Source organism: Pristis pectinata, chromosome 44, assembly GCF_009764475.1.
Source record: "Pristis pectinata isolate sPriPec2 chromosome 44, sPriPec2.1.pri, whole genome shotgun sequence".
NCBI lineage: Eukaryota > Metazoa > Chordata > Chondrichthyes > Rhinopristiformes > Pristidae > Pristis > Pristis pectinata.
Genome location: NC_067447.1, coordinates 397,450 through 420,146, shown reverse-complemented (window position 1 = coordinate 420,146; position 22,697 = coordinate 397,450). Strand labels below are relative to the sequence as shown.

The window sequence follows — 22,697 nt, the reverse complement described above, 5'->3', positions numbered from 1 at the left end:
AGGCGCCAATGCACAGGGTCGCAATGGCTGTAGATCATTGCAGAATCAGTCAGCTCCATCACGAACACAACCCTCCATCAAGGACATCTACAACAGGCGGTACTTTCAAGAAGGTTGCACCCAAACTAAGGAACCCTTACCATCGGGAATATGCCCTTTACTCGTTACTATCATCAGGGAAAAGGTACAGGAACCTGAAGACCCGCACTCAATGATTCAGGAACAGTTTGTCCCCCACCTCTCTCCCGCCACCAGATTTTTGAACAGTCCATAAACCCATGAACCGCAACTTGCTATTCATTTTGTTTTGCAATATTTATTTATGTATGCAATTTATGGTAATTTTCTGTTTATTGCACAGTACCGCTGCCGCAACCATGTCATCCACAGAAATTCTGAGTGGACGTCGGTGACCAGTGGTCTACCTCAGGGATCTGTACTTAGATTCATCTCATCTAAATCAATTTGACGTTTATCTACTCAGATGACACAACAAGGGGAGCTTCACTTACTTTTCCATCCAGTGAAATGATGTAACCTTTCGAAACCATTGAAATGATGTAACCTTCCGAAACTCGTACTCCGGCAACAGCGCCATTCACACAGGTCGGAGCTCAGAATAACCCAGACCGAAGAGTGGATTGGTCATCAAACTGGGTGTCTCCGAATTAAACAAAGAACATCCGAACACATTTGTTGGGGAGATAATTAAAGGAAGAACGTGTCAGATCGACACGGAAGTCAAGGCAGAAACTACCTGCTATCGTGAGGTAAGATTAACTCAACCGTTGATAAACCTCAGATTATAGCGCCCCTTCCCAACGCTGTCTGAATTGCTCCAGGCCTGGATCCGATCGTTGTGTGCGGGTGAGTGGAACCGGGACTGCGGCAGTCCCATCTTGACCCCGGGCCAGGGACTTCGGTGGTCAGACCAGTGCGGGTCTTCAGTTTGCACCTCCATCTATCAGCCCCCTCCCACCACCACCTCCCAAACACCGCCGTCTCCCACTAATATTATGACATTAGTTACTGGTCATAAATTGTAGAAAATAGAACCTTACAACAGAGTACAGGCCTTTCGGCCCACGATTTTCTGCCGACATTTTGTTCTGCTCTATCTTAGATGCGCCTCTTAAATGCCACTAATGTATCTGCCTCCACCATAACTGCTCTAAGATCGTATTCTGAGTGGGGGTCGGTGACCAGTGGTGTACCTCAGGGATCTGTACTGGGACCCTTACTCTTTGTGATTTTTATAAATGACCTGGATGAGGAAGTGGAGGGGTGGGTTAGTAAGTTTGCGGATGACACGAAGGTTGGGGGTGTTGTGGATAGTTTGGAGGACGGTCAGAGTTTACAGAGGGATATAGATAGGATGCAGAGTTGGGCTGAGAAGTGGCAGATGCAGATGAAACCAGATAAGTGTGAAGTGGTTCATCTCGGTAGGTCAAATATGTTGGCAGAATATAGGCTTAATGGTAGGACTCTTGGCAGTGTGGAGGATCAGAGGGATCTTGGGGTTCGAGTCCATAGGACGTCAAAAGTGGCGGCGCAGGTTGAAGCTGTGGTTAAGAAGGCATATGGTGTATTCCCTTCACTAATCGGGGAATTGAAGTTAGGGGCAGTGAGGTATTGTTTCAGATATATTGGTCCCTGGTCAGACCCCACTTGGAGTATTAGCTCAGTTCTGGTCGCCTCACAACAGGAAAGATGTGGAAGCCATAGAGAGGGTACAGAGGAGATTTACAAGGATGCTGCCTGGAATGCGGAGCATGCCTTATGAAAGCAGGTTGAGGGAACTCTGCCTTTTCTCCTTAGAGAGACGGAGAATAAGCGGGGACCCGATAGAGGTGTATAAGATGATGAGAGGTATTGATAGGGTAGATAGTCAGAGGCTTTTCCCCAGGGCTGAATTGGTGGCCACAAGAGGACATGGGTTTAAGGTTCAGGGGAGTAGATATAGAGGTCATGTCAGGGGTATTGTTTTGACTCAGAGAGTGGTGAGTGCGTGGAATGGGCTGCCGGAAACTGTGGTGGAGGCTGATACGGTAGGGTCTTTCAAGAGACTGTTAGATAGGTATATGGAGCTGAGTAAAATAGAGGGCTATAGGTAAGCCTAGTAATTTCTAGGGTAGGGACATGTTCCGCACAGCTTTGTGGACCGAAGAGCCTGAATTATGCTGTAATTGGTCTTTGTTCTATATCTAACTACTCCCTCCCACATAGCCCTCCATTTTACTCTCATTCTTGTGGCTATATAAGCAGCTCTTAAATGTCACTAATGTATCTGCCTCCACCACATCTGCCGGCAGTGCGCTGCACGCACTCGCCACTCTTCGTGTAAAAACAATCCTCTTACATACCCCCCATACCTTCCTCCAATCACCTTAAAATTATGCCCCATCGTGTGAGCCAATTTCGCCCTATAAAAAAGTCTCTGACTGTCAACTCGATCTATGTTACTCGTCATGTTGAACACCCATAGCAAGTCACACCTCACCCCATTTCGCTGGGGCATTTTCTCTTAAAAACGAAGGAGGGTGAGAGGTGACTTGGTGGATGTGTACAAAATGATGAGTGGCATAGACAAAGTGGACAGTCAGAGAATTTTTCCCAGGGCTACAATGGCTTTCGCTTCAAAAAGCCACGAAGTTTGGTGGACTTTATTAGATCTCTCTGGTTTTATAGCCTGAGGTCTAAACATTGCAAAAACTGCTCTCAACTTACGCCCCCAAGTTCTTGCTTAATAGCATCATAATTCCTCCTCCCCCAATTAAATATTTTCGCATATCGTCTGCTCCTATCCCTCTCCAAGGCTTATGGTAAAGGTCTATGAGTTATGGTCACACGCCGAGAGATTCTGAAACCTGATCAGGTCATTACCTAGTACCAGGTCCGGTATGGCCTCTCCTCCAGTCGCTTTGTCCACATAATGTGTCTGGAATCCTTCTTGGACACACCTAACAATGTTTGCCTATCTATCTTCTTTTCACTGAGGAGGAACCAAACAATAATGACAGGGAATTCGGTGAGTATAACCGGTTCTGGTTCAGGGACGTTACCCGTCATACAGGAATGTGAATGCCAAGCAGAGTGGGCTTGTGACTCGCTCCCGCCCATCGCATTTGGCCGTTCCCTTTTAACATAAGACTGGACTGTTTCTATATATGTATTGCTGCTTGTTTTGCAGCTGATGAGGTTAAATATAACTTGGAACTGAATTGCGTCACTGTTAATTGAGAGGGAATTGGCGAATCATTTCGAGTTGCTTTCAACAAAACAAATATCCATCTGTTCTGAGGAATTTTGGAATCGGTCCAGTTTCCTGCAACGATCTACATACAAGTACTGAACACTGAGCAATACAGAACAATAACCTTCACTTCCCAAATCAAGGACCCCTCACCTGTTTGCTTGCAACGATGTCATCAGAAATAACTTGAACAGATACACAAAGATACAGAATATTACTTTAGAATTAAAGTGAGGAAAACATAGTTCGTCATATTTATTTCTTGCCCGTAATTCTAACCAAAAGTGTCTCGGCGTTTCGATCAGTGGCTCAGGAATCCTGATAGTTGGCTTAAACTTGAACTTGCAGTGGTGATATTTGTGTTCCTGTTATTTTCCTTGGCAGCAGCTATGATCTTCCACACCTTATTTCGAGATTAAGAACACGTCAGTCCATCTGAAGTTTGTTGGTGTGTTCAGTGACATGTTGAACCTCCTTAAACTTCTAAGAAAGAAACTACGCCGGCACATCTTCTTTGTGATTGCATCCATGTTCTGGGCCCAGGACATGCCATGCGATATGCTATCGCACAGGAATTTAAAGATGCAGAATCTCTCCACCTCCAATCCACTAATAGAGACTGGTGCATGTTATAGAGTCATAACCATAGAAGAATACAGCACGGACACAAACACTTCGGTCCAACCTACCCATGCCGAAAATGGTGCCCACCCAGCTAGTTCCAAGTTCCTACTTTTGGCCCATATCCCTCGAAACACCGCTCTCTATGTACCTATCCAAGGGATTCTTAAGTTATACTGTTGTATTTGCCTCAACTACGTCCTCTGGAATCTCGTTATATATATTCACCACCCTCTCCGTGGAACAGCTGCCTTTCAGGTCCCTTTTAACTCTTCCCCCTCTCATCTTGAATCAATGTTCCATAGTTTTGTACTACCCTACCATGGGGAATAACACTGTACCATCCACCTTATGTATGCTCCCTCGCGATCTTATAAACCTCTTTTAGATCACCCCTCATTCTCCTACGGTCCAAGGAATAAAGACTCTGCCTGGCCAACCTCTCCCTGTGACTCAGGGCCTCCAGCCCTGCCAACATCCTCGTAAAGCTTTCCCACACTCCCTCCAGTTTAACCACGTCATTCCTACAACAGGGCTTCAAATGAGGTCTCACCAACGATTAATACAACCGTAGCATAATGTCCCAACTTCTCCACTCAGTGCCACGACTGATGAAGGTCAGCGTGCTAAACACCCTTTTCGCCACCCTGGCTGCCTATGACGCAAGTTTCAACAAACTATGCAATTGTACGCCTTCATCCCTCTGTTCAATTACACGCCCGAGTGACAGACTATTAATTGTGTAAGTCCTCCGCTGGTTTGACTTTCCTCCTGCCTCCCCTTCCTGAACTCAATCATCCGTTCTTTGGTTTTACTAAAGCGGAGCGAGAGGCTGTTGATGAGCACCACTCAGCCAGGTGTCCTGTTCGCTCGTGAACCTCGTCAGTTTATAATCTGCGGACCCAAAGAGGTGAGAATCCCACCCCACTCTCTCCTTTCGGTCGCCGACCAACAAGGTAATTGCTTTGCCTCTTTTTCATTGAGACTGCCTGGTCCAATCTAATACTTGGATCCTTCTAACCTCCTGCCAAATAGGCAGGCAATGGAGAGTTTGTCATGTTGTAAACGAAACTGTTAGCGGAATTAAACAATCGCTTTCTATCGATCTTTCTGGAAGAAGCCACAAATGGTCAGTTAAGTTCAAGTTTATTGTCAGATGCAGAGGCACATGTGTGAACATGTGCAATGGAAAACTTTCTAGAAGCAACATCACAGACACATAGCATAAGAGACACAGCATGCACAGAAAAAAAACATAAACGATACAAAATCACACAAGACACAGTACAGCCAGAACATCAAATCCAGTTCTCTGGGGGTGTAACTATTAGAATAGATATCCGTGAATTAGAATGGTGATTTTGAATTTTCAGAAGCCTTAAAATGAGGTCAAACACATGGAGTCATTCAACAAAATCAGAACACACGACACTAAGGCTGACATGAATTGAGAATTGATTATCTGACAGGCATCAGGGTGGCGATGATCGGATCTTTATCCGGTTCTCAAGCTGTGGTTAGTGAGGTATCGCGATGTTTCATGTTTGGACCCCGACCATTCTCAATCTGAATGGAGATGTGGCGGAGGCAACTGAATGTTATATTTCCTCCTCTGTTGATATTGAACGAGCGAGGTTGTGAGTACGCGGTGTCCGGGCTGAAAGCATCTCACACACCAGTGGGCACAGCAACAGTGACCCATTGGTGCAGGGTCCCGTGAACAATCTCCATATAAAAGCTAACTACTCGGAATAACAGCCAGTTATGGAGGATGCCCACAGGCCTCAAAGGGTTAAGGACAATCTGAGTGGACAAGCAAGATGATGACGGATGGAATATAACACGTAAATTATGATGTAATTTCATTCCAGAAAAGAGAAGAGTTCTGTGTTTATTACATTTCAGGAGACTGGGTAATATTCGCATTCAAATAGAGGGAGAAGTACTTCCACGTGCAACACAAACTAACATGCAGGGGATGTAATCCATTGGAAAGGCAATGGGAATGTTTGCAAATCTAATGAGAATATTTGTGTTAATACAAGCCCCAGGTTGCTACTTGGTGAGTGTCCCTTTAAGGCAACTGAACGGTGAACGCCCTAGCTTCTAGCAGTTGCTGACTCTTCTGCTGTGCAATCAAAAGAAGATTTCACTGCTGCCCTCAGTGGAGGTGTCCAGTTTCTTTCCATTTCTGAACGGGCAGCTGGTTTCTAGCTTCGGACTGTGGCACAGACTGTTGGGGGGGGGGGGGGGGGGGGGGGGAGGGTTCGTTCGCTCTCTCAGGGGGAGAGACGATAGGGACGTGAGAGTTGGTAGCACTGCTTGCCAGCCTCCGTATATATGGGTGAAGCCCATTAGTTCTGTGACTGTCGCGTTGCAATCCATTCGTGGATTTTTGGAGCAATCAGTGGTGTCCACTTTGTCGCTAACCTGTACCTTGAATCAGGTATATCTTGTGGGCGGCCACGTATCGAGTGCCCTCGGTGTGGCAGATACTTCGGAACAAAGCAACGGAGATCTTCGGCTATTGTGGCGTCGTACTGGTTCAAACGTGGAACTAGTGTATTTTGTAAACTCTTTCTGTCTACATTATAGCGTAGTTTTCAGAAGCCTTTGCTCATCGTTTTACTTCATGACTATCTGAACTGAACTCGGTTGCCATCGTAAATCGAGCACTGTTCCTATACTTGGCGGTTTGGGAACAAGCCACACACACTTCGGTTTATTTTGGTCAATGTCTGATATCTAACGTTTTATTACAAATAGTTATTAATATATAGGTTTTAACTTTGAAACCCTGCTCTTTGCGTTTCTATTAATGCCGGTACGTAACAGTAAGCAGGGACTTCAAATCAGTCATTGTAATTCTATCCAGCCTTGACGAAAACACACCTTCAGTATCATGCACAGTTTGTTGTCTTCACGAAGAAAAGAGAGCATGACCAAGGAGTAAGGTATTGATATTGGTATTGCTTTATTATTGTCACTTGTACTGAGGTACAGTGGAAAACTTGTCTTACAAACGGATCTTACAGGTCAATTCATTACACGGTGCAGTTACATCAAGTTAGTACAGAGTGCATTGATGTAGTACAGGTAAAAAAAAACAATAATAGAACAGAGTAAAGTGTCACGGCTACAGAGAAAGTGCAGTGCAATAAGGTGCAAGGTCACAACAAGGTAGATCATGAGGTCATAGTCCATCTCATTGTGTTAGGGAACTGTTCAATATTTTTATCCCAGTGGGGGAGAAGCTGTCCTTAAGTCTGGTGGTAGGTGCCCTCAGGCTCCTGTATCTTCTAACCGATGGAAGAGGAGAGAAGAGAGAATTCACCGGGTGGGTGGGGTCTTTGATTATGCCGGCTGCTTCACCAAGACAACGAGAGGTAAAGAGAGTCCAAGGTATGGAGGCTGGTATCCGTGACGCGCTGGGCTGTCGCAAAGGAGGGGGTGCAGTAACTGTCTGACAGATCCCCTTGCAGGGAGATTCTCACAAGGTTAAAGATGGTGACTGAGCAGAGCAGCAGAATAATTGGTTTTGGTTTATTATTGTCACTTGTACCGAGGTACAGTTGAAAACTTGTCTTACAAACCGATCTTACAGGTCAATTCATTACACAGTGCAGTTACATTGAGTTAGTACAGAGTGCATTAATGTAGTACAGGTTAAAACAATAACAGTACAGAGTCAAGTGTCATAGCTACAGAGAAAGTGCAGTGCAATAACGTACAAGGTCACAACAAGGTAGATCGTGAGGTCATAAGGTCATAGGTCATAGTCTATCTCATTGTATAAGGGAACCGTTCAATAATCTTATCACCGTGGGATAGAAGCTGTCCTTAAGTCTGGTGGTACGTGCCCTCAGGCTCCTGTATCTTCTACCAGATGGAAGGGGAGAGAAGAGAGAATGTGCCGGGTGGGTGGGGTCTTTGATTATGCTGGCTGCTACACCAAGACAACGGGAGGTAAAACCAGAGTCCAAGGAGGGCAAGCTGGTGTCCGTAATGCACTGGGCTGTCTCCACAGCTCTCTGCAGCATCTTGCAGTCTTGGGCACCGCAGTTGCCATACCAAGCCGCGATACATCCTGACAGGATGTTTTTTATGGTGCATCGGTAAAAGTTGGTGAGAGTCAAAGGGGACAAACCAAATTTCTTTAGCCTCGTGAGGAAGTGATGCGACAGAGCAACAGAGCGTGGACGTCAGGGGATTATACAGAGTGTGACCCTGGGAGTATCAGCATAGAGGGATTTGGCAGGCTGTGATCCGGGAGGTGAGCTGTCTGGATCCAGTTGTTTGCGACCGGGAGAGCAGTGACCAAGGGCTTCAAATCATGTACGAACTCTGTCACAAGGGAATGTTTCTTTTCTCTTCTTATTTATTCCCAATAATTTAGTTAATACTCTCTTTATTACAGACCAGCAGAGCTTTGGAACGCCTCTATCCACGATGCCTGAAGGAAGGGATCCAGGGATCTCAACAACAAGTAAGTACACAGGTTTGTTGCAGAATTCCGTGAAATATAACTGTTGTTCTGACAAATCAAGGTTGGACTTCTACATTGAAGTGAAGGGCCTCGGGGACTGTTGCAGAACGGAGTGACTTTGGAGTACAGGTGCATAGTTCCCTCAAAGTGGAGTCATCGGTTGACAGGACGGTGAAGAAGGCTTTTGGCATTCTGGCCTTCATCAAGTCAAGGCATTCAATTCCGAAGTTGGTAGGTTATGCTGCGATTATACAAAACGTTGGTCGGGCCATATTGTGTTCAGATTTGGTGACGCTGTTATAGGAAGGATGTGACTAAACTGGATGTAGTAGAAAAATATTAACAAGGATGTTGCCGGGACTCGAAGGACTGGGTTACAGCGAGAGGTTAGAAAGGCAGGGACTTCATTCCTTGGAGTGTAGGAGACTGTGGGGTGATTTAATGAAGAGATATAAAATAATGAGGAGCACAGATAGAGTGAGCCATTTTTTTTGCAGGATTGGAAAATCGATAAATAGATTACACAGTTTTAAGGTGAAAGATTTAGTAAAATCCTGCGGAACATCTTTCTTTACACTTTTGCACAAGTTTTTTCCACTTCTGACAGAGAAGTTGATTCAGGTAGGTTATTGAGATCACGGATAATGCTACCCAAATACTGGTACAAATCCAGCAAACACTCTTTGGACCATTTGATTTCAAATTATTAAAACTAAGTGGAATTAATAAAATTGAGTAATATAATCTGTACTGGTAAAAGGGATAAGGTACGGTATACTGCCGGAATGTAGTAATAAGTTTGTTGTTACAGTAGTCTGTGGATCAGTGGAACAGGCCACATGCGCTGTGTGGGAGGGTGACACTGTGATTGGTGATGAGACTCACAGACACTTTGTTGCCTGACATTGTCTTCGGTTTCCTTCAGTTTCGTTCACAGACTCGTGGGAGATTGGGCCCCAGGGATCAGACTGTGTGTGTCTCAGGGATGATAGCCTCTGGAGGACCGGTCAGTGTGTGACCTGGGCAGGATGGTTTCTGGAGTAATCTGTCAGTGTGTGACACGGGGTGCATGGGATCCGGGGGATTAGACAGTGTGTGTCCCAGGGCGGATGGGGCACGGTGAACTAACAATGTGTGATTGGGGAGAATAAGCACTGGAGGGATATAACTGTATGGGACAGGCAGTGGCTGGGTCCAGGGATCAGTCAGAGTGTGTCCAGCGAGGATGATCCCGGGGTGATTGGCCAGTGTGTGACACGGTGGAGGATGGGGACGATCGGACAGTCGTTGACCCTAGAGGAAATGCCCATCTCCTTTAGTGAGCTGCCCACTGCCAATCATGTCCGCATTCATGACAGTGGGACGGCAGGGCCGAATAAATTCTGCATCCCAGGAGAAGTAGTACTGAGGGATCGCTGCAATTTTGCACCTGCAATGCCAAGGGAGCTCCATGGTCGATCAGTGCAGGACTGAGCGGCCGACGACCTCTCGGATACCCCGCCGGGGAGAGGTACCAGGTTAGGTGACGCAGCACTTTGACACGGGGCGGGATCGCTGCACTGTGCGGGGGCAGTGTTTGGAAGCTGGGGGGGGTGCTTTAGCGCAGATCGATCAGGCATAAAGGAACGTTGCGTTGTGAGAGTGAGTGCTCCCAGGAAGCGCCACATAGTGGAAGGAGCTTTACTGCGGGTGTTCTCTCTCTTCCAATGGCGACATCTCCCGAAAGAACCCTGCCCACCTTCGGCCGACCTCACAGATATTTCATCCCTTAATTTAGGGAAGTCTTGATATTTTCATTGTTTGTAATGTATTTATTTTAATTATTTTCCAGCAGTCCTGGGCCATTGTCTACGGATCCTGCTCAAACCACTTTGTGGACACCGGTTCCTCAAGGTCGGGAGCCTCCTGCTTCTGATGCTTTGTCTGATCACGATGTTTCTGTGGAGCAGAGGTTGGACACACAGCAGGGTCCAGCCCCCGTGCCCCTCGAGGTTAAACGGCACCTCCTTCCTGATGCAGCCCGCCAGCCGGTGTGATAACAGTGCCCCCTTCCTCGTCCTGCTGGTCACCAGCTCCCCCGATCAGTTCCGTACTCGCGCCATAATTCGCCAGACCTGGGGGAGCGAGAGACGGGTCGGCGGAGCCAAGTCGGTCACCTATTTCCTGTTAGGACACGGGCGTCATCGACAGGACTGGATCCGGCGGGAGGGCGCTCTACACGGGGACATCATCCAGGGTGATTTCGATGACACCTACCGCAACCTGACTTTAAAAGTGCTGCTGGGTCTGGAGTGGCTCTGCTGCTCCTGCCCCTCCGCTTCATTCGTGATGAAGACCGACAGCGACATGTTCGTCAACACGGACTATCTGATGGAGCTCCTGTCCCGGGACCCGCTCCGGAAGAACCTCTTCACTGGCATAATCATGAACGGCTTCGGACCTGTTCGTCAAAAATCCAGCAAATGGTACGTCAGCAAGGACGACTACCCCAGGGACAGGTACCCACCCTACTGTTCCGGCACCGGATACGTCCTCTCATCTCACCTGGCCTGCCGTGTGTGGGAGGTCTCCGAGACGGTGCCCAAGATAAGAATAGAGGATGTTTACGTGGGACTTTGCCTGGCTGAGCTGAAGGAAAAACCTATGAAAATTCACACTCGACCAGTCTTCAACGGTTACAAGGTACCGTTCTCCATCTGCACCTACCGGCAGCTCGTCACCTCCCACTGGGTCGGAGACGACGATAAACTGGTCTATTGGAGAGGGCTGCAGCAATCAGCCGATGAGAAATGCCCGGGAGACCTGTGACGGAGACCGCATTGCCTCCTCCGCCCCATCAGAGACAAGTGAGCTACCGTGGGCACCGGCGAGAGTCGGGGGCAGGGGCGGAGGAGCGGATAATCGGGACAGAACTGATGAGAGGAAAGGGGACTGAGAAGGAGGTAGATTTGATTGCATCAGTTGGGAAGGGAGAAAAGAATTAAAGTTTGGAAAGGAAAGCAAAGGTTCCGATTGAGAACTGAGAGCGGGAGGTGTGGGCGAGGGGAGGAGAATTCAAAGGAATGGATGAATTCAGCTGGGAGAAAATGGAATGATGGAAAGAGAGATTGTGATTAGATACTAGATCGATAGACAGACAGATAGATAGATACTGATGTCTGGAGTGAGAAGAGGCATAGCAGACAAGTAAGATAAATAGGCGCCGGAGGGTGGAAGGAATGGGGGTGGAGCCAATGCGAGGGATTTAGGGCAGAGATTGGGAGACGTGGAGAGAAATGGGGAAGGAAGGAGGTTAGGAAAGGTTGCAAAGAGTATTGGGGAGGGTTGTGCAGAGAGCGGAGGAGAGAGGAAAGGGTGAGATTGAGCGAGTGAGAAGAGCTAACCAGTGGCAAACCCAAGCAGAGAGGGTCAACAATGGGCGGGGATGAAGGAAGCCAGCGTGGGAAGATGGCGGAGATAAAGAGCTGTAAACAGGCTGGTGATATAGATGGATATACCGTCGATCCGTGAAGTGACTCTCCAAAGCCACTTCTGACCCTTATCCACCCATAAATTTGCTACAAACTCCAACGTGTTTAAAATTAACAATGGAGAAACAAAGGACTACAGGTGCTGAAATCTGGATGAAAAGCACTATGAAGCTGGAGGAACTCAGCAGGCCAGGCAGCCTCCGTGGAGAGAAGCAGGCGGTCAACCTATCGGGTCAGGACCCTTCTTTCTAACCTGTCCAGAAGAAGAGTCCTGACGTGACACATTGACCGCCTGCTTTTCGACAAGGATGCTGCCTGGCCTGCTGAGTACTCAAGCATCATAGCGTTTTAAAATGAAGAATTACTGCTGCGTCGTTGGGCATTAATGGCCCAGTGTTCCACATTGCTTTCACACTCTTCAAACGGAGGTTTTCAGAACTTGGTCCACCTGATCCTGGCTTTCGCCATTACCTGAAATAGTTTCCCCAATGTCTACACTATGAGTGCACCCATTCATCGTGTGTAAAATTCAACTTTTACCCATTCACCCATTCACAATTGTAATGGCTGTGCATCCTTATCGATTCAGCCGCAGAATTCCTCCCCTGCCCCGTGTCCAATTTTCAACCCCTCCCCTACATTGCCTATCCAACCCACCTCTGTTATCCAATCACGCACTTCAACGCCCATGTACTTTAGTTTATATTCTGGGCAATTAATATCCCTGTTGGTAAGTCTCCCTTGGGGTTATCCCCGAAACACTTTGACTTTTTATTGACCAGTCCATTCTGATTTCATTTCTTTTCCTTTATTTTATCATTGTTCTCGTCCCTCAACTGGATATACCTGCATAAATATACCTGCCTCTCCACTGCCTCTCTCTACAATGTTAAGGCGCTTTTTAAAACCTCTCAATCTCGTCTCATGTGTCTTGGTGTCAATTAAGATACTATCCGGTCAATGTTAAAGTTAGTTGCGACCTTAATTATCAAGACGATGATGTAAATTTAACAGGTGCTTGAATGAGCGAGGCATAGAGTGATACGGACTTAATGCAGGCAAGTGGGATTGTTATAGGTAGGTCAGCATAGACATGGTGGACCGAAGGGTCTTTTACTCTGCTGTGAAACTACGAATCTATAACAACCACTTGCAATAATTTCAGGAAAGGCGTAATCTCTACGTTAGAACGTTGCGTCTATCCGACGAGGGAAACAACGAAGAAGCAAGTAAGCTCTTATAGTTGGATTCTTCACACACAGACCAGTGTGAGCACAATGGGGTACTTGGGTTAAATACAGCGCGGATGAAAGGGCGTCTCTGACTACGTCATAGGTGTCGATAAATGCCTAGGAAAGAACTCTGACCTGAAACGCAACTTTGTTTCTATTTCTGGAACCAATGTCTGGCCTGATGTGTTTCCAGCATTGACTGTTTTTATCTGCGATTTTCAGCGTATGTGGCGTTTTTATTAAATTTCCTGTCGACCAAATTTGTTTCTGAGCTATGGGAAGAAAATCAATGTCCGGTGAAGAAGCGGGGGTCAGCGAGGAGCGCGTTCACCACTCTCACCTTGTGGATCGCGCGGCTCCTGAATCTATTGGTGATGATAACGCAGGGAGCCGAGATATCAGTGACGTAATCCCACAAACATCAGTGTAACGGGCTCAGCTCTCCGTCCCGGTTCCATCGGACGAACACAGACATCCGGCAACACACAGTGGATTAGAACTGCAGGCTGTGGACATTCGGTTGCAACGGACTGCTGTTCAACTTGCCCTAAATGAACATGCAAAAGAGTTTTACACATTGACACATCATAAACTTTGCGAAATGAAGCAGATGAGATTAATATTGGGTGCCATGGGAAATGAATGAATGATATATGTTAGACAGAGGGCGGGGAGAGGAAGAAGATTAAAAACACGATGATGTTGCAGGAAATCAGCAGGCCAGGCACCATCCAAGGAGCAAAGCAAGCAGTCAACATTTCGGGTCAGGACCCTTCTTCAGGACTGAAATTAGGAAAAGAGGAAGCCCAGTATATATGGGGGGATGGGGGTTGTGAGCAGAGCAGTGATAGGTGGACGAAAGAGGGGAGCTGAGTGTTGTGAAACAGATTCTTCGTCTCGAACGACAAGGACTATGAACACAGTCTTAGAGTTAAATGGTTTGTTTACAAAGGCAAACGCGGGGAAAAGGTAACGGGGCAACACACACACACACACACACACACACACACACACACACACACCAGTGATAGCGAGCTTGGGAGAATCGCAACACGGGTAAAACACACACACACCCACACACACAACGAACTGAGTACACACAATTAAGGATAAACAATACAACGCCCGCCACCCCTTGACTCAGTGCAGGCACGGTACCATGCTACCAGGAAGACCAACTAATTTCTCCAGCGCCGTTCCATGGTTCTTCGGCCTGGAGCTAAGCAGATGCTCCTAACCCTAAAAAACAGTGCACTGTTTACCAACTAGCCATCCCTCGGAGACAAAAGAGACAGAACCAAGCACATGTGGCACTCTTTATAGTGCTGGAGGGCTGGGGGGTCCAGCCCAGGTAATTCAGACAGGCCAATGGCCCGAGTCCAAGTACAAAAGTGCTTAAGGGGACCAATTGTGTACTGATGGGTGGGGTGGAGCCAAACCTTGATTGACAGTGGTGTGTCTTCCGACCAGGTAGGAGCAGTGTTTTCGCGTGGCAACCACGACCATCCAGAATACAGTGGAATGGGAACAATATGGTGATAGGGAGATACACGGAAGAGAGTGATGGGCAGGTGCGGGGGAGGAGGGCAGAGCGGGTCCACCCGGGGTGGGGGGGGAGGGTCAAAATTAAGGAGAAAAAATAAGGGGAGTGGCTAGATAAAAGTGAGATAGGAGGAAAGGGATGAAAAGAAGATGTATGGTTGGGGGGTGGGAGGGTGGGGGTGAGAATTACTTAAAGTGAGACAATTCAATGTCATGCTGTTATATGCTATCAATTACATTTATGATGCGCTGCTCTTTTAATGCGGATTTTCTTTCATCCGTTTTGGATGGTGTTCATGTACATTGTTCCGCTTTTATGCCAGTAATTTTTAATGAAGTCTTTATTGACATGCAGTTTTTATTGTATTTTCCCTGTCCATCCGGAACATTTAAACGTAGGTAAAAGAACTTCAGCAGTGGTTAACGGCGGTAAGGTGATTAGGCTAAGTACAAGGCTACCACATTCAGAATTCCGGTGCTCTAATCTAGGAAAGGGAATGTGAGTGGGAGGGAAATGAATCTGTCGATCCTGGATCACTGGCTAAATTACACAGAACATAGAAAAATTACAGCACAATTCAGGCCTTCTGGCCCACAAAGCTGTGCCGAACATGTCCCTACCCTTGACATGACTAGGCTTACCCATAGCCCTCTATTTTACTTAGCTCCATATACCTATCTAACAGTCTCTTGAAAGACCCTATCGTATCAGTCTCCACCACCATCTCCGGCAGCCCATTCCACGCACTCACCACTCTCTGAGTAAAAAACTTACCCCTGACATCCCCTCTATATCTACTCCCCAGCATCTTAAACCTATGTCCTCTTATGGCCACCAATTCAGCCCTGGGGAAATGCCTCTGACTATCTAACCTGTCAATACCTCTCATCATCTTATACACCTCTATCAGGTCCCCCCTCATCTTCCGTCTCTCCAAGGAGAAAAGGCCGAGTTCCCTCAACCTGCTTTCATAAGGCATGCTCCGCATCCCAGGCAACATCCTTGTAAATCTCCTCTGCACCCTCTCTATGGCTTCCACATCTTTCCTGTAATGAGGCGATTCCTGCAATTCCTTCACATCTATCCCGTTGCATAACTTACAATGTTCCTGGTGCTTCACATTCATAGCACGTTGAGAGTTAAGTTATTTTACGATATTTCCAGTAAATTATCGTAATTCCGGGTCTGCTTCTCGATGTTAGTGACTCGGATGGGCTTGAACAGTGGTCTGCAGCTCAGCATCGAGTGGGTGTAGGATTACTCTGTGGACATTCCGATATTTGCAAAATTGTTTGCTCTCCCTTCGATTAGACTAAGGACACCACCCATTCCTGCACGTTGAAATGCAGCTACCTGAGAATGGCCAGATACCGCACGACCTGCCTCTTGGAAGCACGAAATCCTCGGTCGCCGGGACTCACAGAAAGGTAAAGACGGAAGCAAGAATAAATGGGAAAAAAGAGAAATGTTCGATTGTTGAAAGCGGGGTTTCGTGTCAGCTTGGACATTTCTAAGAATTTTGTGTGACACTTCGACTGAAGGTCAAAGAACCGAGACCCGAAAATGTGAGGAAAATTGGGGTGATTTGCTTTAAAATGGAGGAGGCTGAATTGCGGATATTGAGGTGAATAAAGTTGAGAGGGCCTGGAATAAATAAATAGGGAGGGCCTATTTCCTTCAGCGGAGGGAATCAAAAACCAACGTAATTTGTGGAACGGTTAGAAGGGAGGAGAGGTCTTTGTTTCACTGAAAAGATAGGTGTGGAACCCACTGCCTCAATAGCTCATCAACAGTGTAACATTGCCTCTGAACTGCCCGCGTGTCTGAGAGTATGTCAATATTCTGGCAACCTGCCGATCTGTTTAAGAGTGACACAATTCTGGTTCTGTTAAACATATGCGCAAATCAATACTACTATCAAACGTGTCACAGGCGGTTTTCTGTAGAAGGGGAAACGTTGGAGAGAAGCGGACTGCTTACAGTGCGGGAAAGTGAGAAAGGAAAAGGAGAGGGGAGCTTCTAAATTCATGCTTCATAACTTCAGAACAGCCCAGAGTGATTATCGAATAATTACGTGCCTTTGAAGGAGCAGGCAATTGAAGAAGATTCTGTGCACAGTGAAATGACAAATAACAGAACGAAGGTGATTGGGGGACTCACGTTGTAGTTCAGGACAGACTGGAGAATTCACCCTTCCCAAAATCACCAGTCCCGCCATCGTAGAAGCAAACCATAAACACTGGATCATTATAGGTATGTTCCGATTTACTATTTTGATCAAGGTAGCGGTCCCTACAGTAATGTATTCAGATGACAAACAATAATGGGCTCGACACCTTCCCTTGCGGCACACCACGAGTCACGGGACAACATCCCGAGCAGCAACCTGCCGAAATCACCGTCTGCTTTCTAGCATCTAGCCAATTGTGTATGCAATTAGTCAGATTCCCTAGATTCCACGTGATCTAACCTTCCAGAACAGCCATCCATATGAAATATTATCTAAGGCCTCACTAAAATCCATATCAGCCACGTCAACCGCACTGCCCTCATCAAGCTTCCTAGTCACATCATCAAAACCTCAATCATGTTTGTAAGATACGGTCCCCCATGCAGAAAGCTATGCAGGCTACCTCGAAACAATCCGTACCTTCCGAAATGTACGTATACACTTTCCCTCAGAATCCGCTCAGTGACTTACCTACCACAGATGTTAGACTTGCTGGTCTATAGTCCCCAGTTTTTCTTTTGCCGCCCTTCTAAAATGAAGGCAGAACATTCGCTACCCTCTGGCCTACAGCTGCCTCACCCGTGGCTAACGATGTTACAAATGTCTCAGCCAGGTCTAGCTCAATTTGTTTTCGCCAGCCGCCCATTGTGCTCTTGGAGAAACCTGGTCAGGCCCTGGTGATTTATCCACTTTCGTATATTTTAAGATATTTAGCACAGCCTCCACTGTCATGCAGACAATCCCTAAGACGTCTCCATTCACCTTTCCTTATTTCGAAGTTTTCATGTCTTCCTCCATAGTGAAAACAGCGGATAAATTTTCATTGGCGACCTCACTTTTGTCCTGCAGTTCCACACGAGGATGTCCGCTTTGAGCTTTGAGCTGTCCTATTCTCTACCTAGTTACTCTTTTTCCCTTAATATACATACAATCTCCGTGGATGATCTTTAATCTCTTCTGACAAGCTATCGCATACGCTCTTTTTTCTCTCATGATTTCCTTCATGAGTACACCCCACCATTACCTATACTCCTCCATGCTGCTTTCTTCAAGCCGGATTCGCGGGATACCGGCTGCCTGTACCTGACACATGCCTCCCCCTTTTTCGAGGCGAGGGCTTTAATATCTTTCCTCTGCCAACACTACCAGCCTTGCACATGGTTTCCTGAAGGTGGCGTCACGGGTCTACAGGTTGGGGAGGGTGTTTTTAGGCACGCTGTTCTTCATCAGACAGAGCACTGAGGACAAAAGCTAGGATGTTGTGTTGCAGTTGTACAAGGGGCTAGTGTGACCGCACTTGGAGTATTGTGTTCAGTTTTGGTCACTCTGCTGTAGGAAACATGTCAATGAAAGCTGGAAATAGTGTATAAAATATGAAAGAAGATGTGGCCTGGACTCGAGGGAGTGGGTTATCGAAAGGGTTTGGGCAGGCTATGACTTTATTCCTTAGAACATAGGAGACCGAGGATGATCTTACGAATGCGTATAAAATCATGAAGACAGCAGATAGGGTGGATGCAAATCGTCCTTTTTCCCAGGGTTTGGGGATCAATAACTAGAGGCACAGGGTTAAGGTCACAGGGGAGAGATATAATTGGAAACTTAGGGGCAACATTTGCACCCGGGTGTCCTCCGTATATGGAATATTTTTGCCAGAGGAAGCCGTTGAGTAAGATACATTCACAGCACTTGTAGACACTTGGATAAGTAACTGGATAGGTGTGGTTTACAGCGATATGGGGAAAAGCGCGGGCAATAAGAATGGCATCTAAGTCGCCCCAGAGCAGTTGGACCTGTTTCAGTGCTGTTTCAATTTATGACATTCGGAAAGGGCCGGTCGAGAATATTGCACCGATGTTGTTTCATAAAGTTATTTCCAGTAATCAGGGTGTCAACGTTCGAGTAATGCTGAGCAATTGGTATTGGAGCCAAATGCTGTTTCCGAATATGTTCATTGATGACCACCAAGTTTCCCGCAGCGTGATCTATTCCTGTATTTCTGTCCCTTCTTTACTGCTCTCCTTCTCTCTCTCTCTCTCTCTCTCTCTCTCTCTCTCTCTCTCTCTCTCTCTCTCTCTCTCTCTCTCTCTCTCTCTCTCTCTCTATTTCTGTCCCTTTCTCCACCCGTCGCCATTATATTTCTGAACGATCTATAAACCCATCAATACTACCTCGTTTTTCGTTTGTTTTTGCACTTTTTTTTTCTGTTGTCTATTTTGTAATTTACCGTGATTTTTTTTTTGTCTTTTTCCGTACTGCTGCCGCAAAACAACAAGTTTCGCACCAAATCATTAATCAGATAAGAAACTAGATAGAACAGGTTCAGAGGGATATGGACAAAATCGGGCAAAACGGAATGGCTGAGTTGAAGAACCTTTCTTATCCATTTATCAGACTCCGATTTTCAGTCTCCCTTCCTTCTCTGTCTCCTGCCAATCTCTACATCCTTCTCCATCTCGCTCCTTGCCTCTCTGATCTCTTTCTCTCTCTCTCTCTCTGTTAGTTTGTGAGTGTTAAGGAGTGTGTGTGGTGTGTGTGTGCGCGTACATGTGCGTGTGTATGTGTATTTCCTCATTCTGAGCTTTTCCCAACCTTTTCGCATGAAATTAGCTGAGAACCCAGCCTTAGAAAGATAACCGAACAAACGATTTCGCTTCCTCAGGTCCCCAAGCATCTACCTCCTCTGCACCATATTACAAGGGGCGGCTTCCTCACACAAAGGGTGGTGCATATTTGGAAAGAGCGGTCAGAAACGGTTGGAAAGAGAGGTTGAGGCTGTCAAATTAGCAAAATTTAAAGTCATCTGGATTAGCACATGGAGGGGAGAGTCACAGAGTCAAAGGGCAATACAACACGGATAGAGGCCTTTCTGCCCAGAGAGTCCCTGTGGACCACGTTGGCCGTCCAGCTAGTCCCAATTTCCTGTATTCTCCCCATGTACCTCCAGGATACTGCCTCCATTTACATATACAAATTCTCATTCAATGACACTATTTTACCTGCCTCACCTGCTTCCTCTAGCAGCTATTTCCATATCCTCACCACACTCTGCGTGAGAATGTTCCTCCTCAGGTCCCTTTCAAAGCTTTCCCCTTTCACCCCCAAGTTCTGGACTCCCCTACCCTCGGGAAATGACTGTTACTATGCACCTTATCTCATAATTTTAAATACTTCTGTAAGGTCGCCCCTCATTCTCCTATGTTGCAAGGAATAAAGACCCAGCCTGGCAAACCACACCCTGTAATTCAGGCCGTCCCGTCCTGGCAACATCCTCGTAAGTTTTTTCTGCTCCCTTTCCAGTTTCATCACGACTTTATTATAACAGTGTGACCAGAGGATTTGGGGGACTATAGGCCCAAAACAGGCAGATGTGACTAACTGCCTTAGCAACACGGTCAAGGCGGACGAGTTGGGCTGAAGGGCCTGTTTCAATGCTCTATGACTCTATGACTATAATGTCGGCGGCTCTGGATCCTGATCAAGAACCCGCAGTTTACAGCGCAGCAAGAAGTGGTTCTGCGAGGAAGGTGATTGCTCCGGGCGCCGTTGCTCTGAAAGTTGAGGCGGAGAAGGATTAATACCGCGGGGAGGAAGAGAAGTATGCACCGCCCTTGCAGGTCAATGAACGGCCAGGCAGGTGGGTTAACAACGGGTAAGCATGCAACTAGAGCAGGGACTGGCACGGGTAAGGGGAGCTGAAACGACATGGCATGGAGTGAGTGGAGGGGGGCAATGGGTGAATATGGTGTAACAGGTAAGGATATCGAGGGGAATGAGCGATATACTATCTCAGTTGTGAAGAACTACAGAACCATAGAACACTACAGCACAGAAAACAGGCCATTCTTCCATTCTCGTCTCTACCGAAACGTTATCCCGCTAGTCCCATTGACCTGCACCCAGTCTATAACCCTCCAGACATCTTCCGTCCTTTTATCTATCCAATTTATGCCTAAAAATTAAGAGAGAGCCCGCATTTACCACCTCAGATGGCAGCTGGTTCCACACTCCCACCACTTTGAGTGAATAAGTTGGCCCTAAAATTCCCTTCCCCTTTCACCCTAAAGCCACGTCCTCTCGTACTTATCTCTCCTAATGTAAGTGGAAAGAGCCTACTCGTATTTAGAGTAAACCCCTCATAATTTTTAAACCTCTATCAAATCTCCCCTCATTTTCCTACTCTCCAAGGAATAAAGTCCTAACGTGTTCAATCTTTCCCTGTAACTGAACTCCTGAAGACCCGGCAACATTCTAGTAAATCTCTTTTGCACTCTTTCAAACTCACTGATATCCTACCTATAGTTAGGTGACCAGAACTGCACACGGTACTCCAAATTTTGCCTCACCAATGTCTTATACACCATAACATCCCAACTCCTATATTCAATACTTCGATTTATGAATGCCAGGATTCCAAAAGCCTTCTTTGCAACCCTGTCTACGTGTGACGCCACTTTCAGGGAATTATGTATCTGAACTCTCAGATGCCTTTTTTCCTCTGCACTCCTCAGTGTCCTACAGTTTACTGTGTATGTCCTCCCCTGATTTGTCCTTCCAAAATGTAACACCTCACACTTGTCTGCATTAAATTCCACCTGCCATTTTCTGACCCATTCTTCCAGTTGGATCAGACCCCTCTGCAAGCTTTGAAAGCCTCCCTCGCTGTCCTCTACGCCTCCAATCTTGGTGTCATCAGCAAACTTGCTGATCCAATTTACCACATAATCATCCAGATCATTGATTTAGACAACAAACAACAATGGTCACAGCACAGATGCCTGAGGCATTCCGCTAGTCACAGGCCTCCAGTCTGAGAAAAATAATCATCCATTACCACTCTCTTTCGTATGCCACACAGCCAATTCAGGATGCAGTTTACAACCTGTCCGTGGATACCTAGTGTCTGAACCTTCTGAACTAACCTCCCATGTGGGACCAGAGTGAGCAGTCCATCCAGTAAGAGGGATCCACACAGTGAAGGGATACCTCGTGCATGCGGAATGCCCCCAAATGCCTTTATTATGAACCAGTAACTCGATGGACTTAAAGACTGAATGACTGCCGAAGAACAGAGATTCCGGTGGACCATTGGACTAAGTGCTGAAGAGATCGTCGTGTGGGAGTGGCAGGGAAGTGACAGTCATGAGGAGGAGAGGTGGATAACTTCCAATGCCCACACGTAACAACTCAGACACTCTTCTGTAGCCAGCAACCATCCCATGAAGATAGCTTGAGGAAAGCACAGACCAGAATGTGTGTAAATGCCTCGTAAAATAAAAGGCGAACAGAAAAGAGCCACTGTCATGACTGTAGAACTATATTTGCCCCGCTATATGTGCGCATATCCCACTGAGTTTCCGGACAGCGGAGTAAAGACTCAATAGTTCGGGTGATTGCAGATTAGCGTGTTTTGGCGTGTTTACGCAGGCAGAATATTATGCGGCTGCAGAACAAGGTCAAGGTGCAAGGTGCTGGGCACAAGATGGAGTGATAGCGGAATGGGGAAGTCGTACCCTATCCAGTAGCATCACCCATATATAGTCCCATCTCTCCCTGTTAATCATTGTCTCTTCCTGCTTTCTATATCAGTCTGAGTTTCTCTAAGTTTCGCCTCCGCGTGTTGCTACCGATGGAACAAAGAGTTCACCTGTATCTCCAGACGCCAAGCAGTGATTTCGCCACTGCAGCTTTTAATCACCACTGATCAAGCTAATAGTGTCGGAACAAATGGGACTTACCATCTCAATCTATGCAAGCGCTTTGAATTTAAGAGACAGTCCGATTTGGTGTCCTTCAGTCCTGCTCTATTCCACGGTCATCCTTCGCTGATTATTTCCTGCCATCAGCCCCTTTCAATCACTC

At 46.7% G+C, this 22,697-nt stretch overlaps 1 protein-coding gene and 1 long non-coding RNA gene across 2 annotated transcripts; both read left to right on the top strand.

Moving 5' to 3' along the window:
• Positions 1-823: 823 nt before the first annotated feature.
• On the top strand, positions 824-14,078 carry LOC127566684 (beta-1,3-galactosyltransferase 5-like). The gene is made up of 4 exons (XM_052009231.1): positions 824-867; positions 8,292-8,360; positions 10,192-11,206; positions 12,996-14,078. Exons 2-3 carry the CDS (start codon positions 8,324-8,326, stop codon positions 11,166-11,168), a joined length of 1,014 nt encoding a protein of 337 aa, XP_051865191.1. The 5' UTR covers positions 824-867; positions 8,292-8,323; the 3' UTR covers positions 11,169-11,206; positions 12,996-14,078.
• A 51-nt stretch (positions 14,079-14,129) lies between these two features.
• LOC127566687 (uncharacterized) lies at positions 14,130-16,852 on the top strand. The gene is made up of 3 exons (XR_007955779.1): positions 14,130-14,413; positions 15,917-16,032; positions 16,650-16,852. It is a non-coding gene; the product is annotated as an uncharacterized LOC127566687 (long non-coding RNA).
• The last annotated feature ends 5,845 nt before the right edge of the window (positions 16,853-22,697 follow it).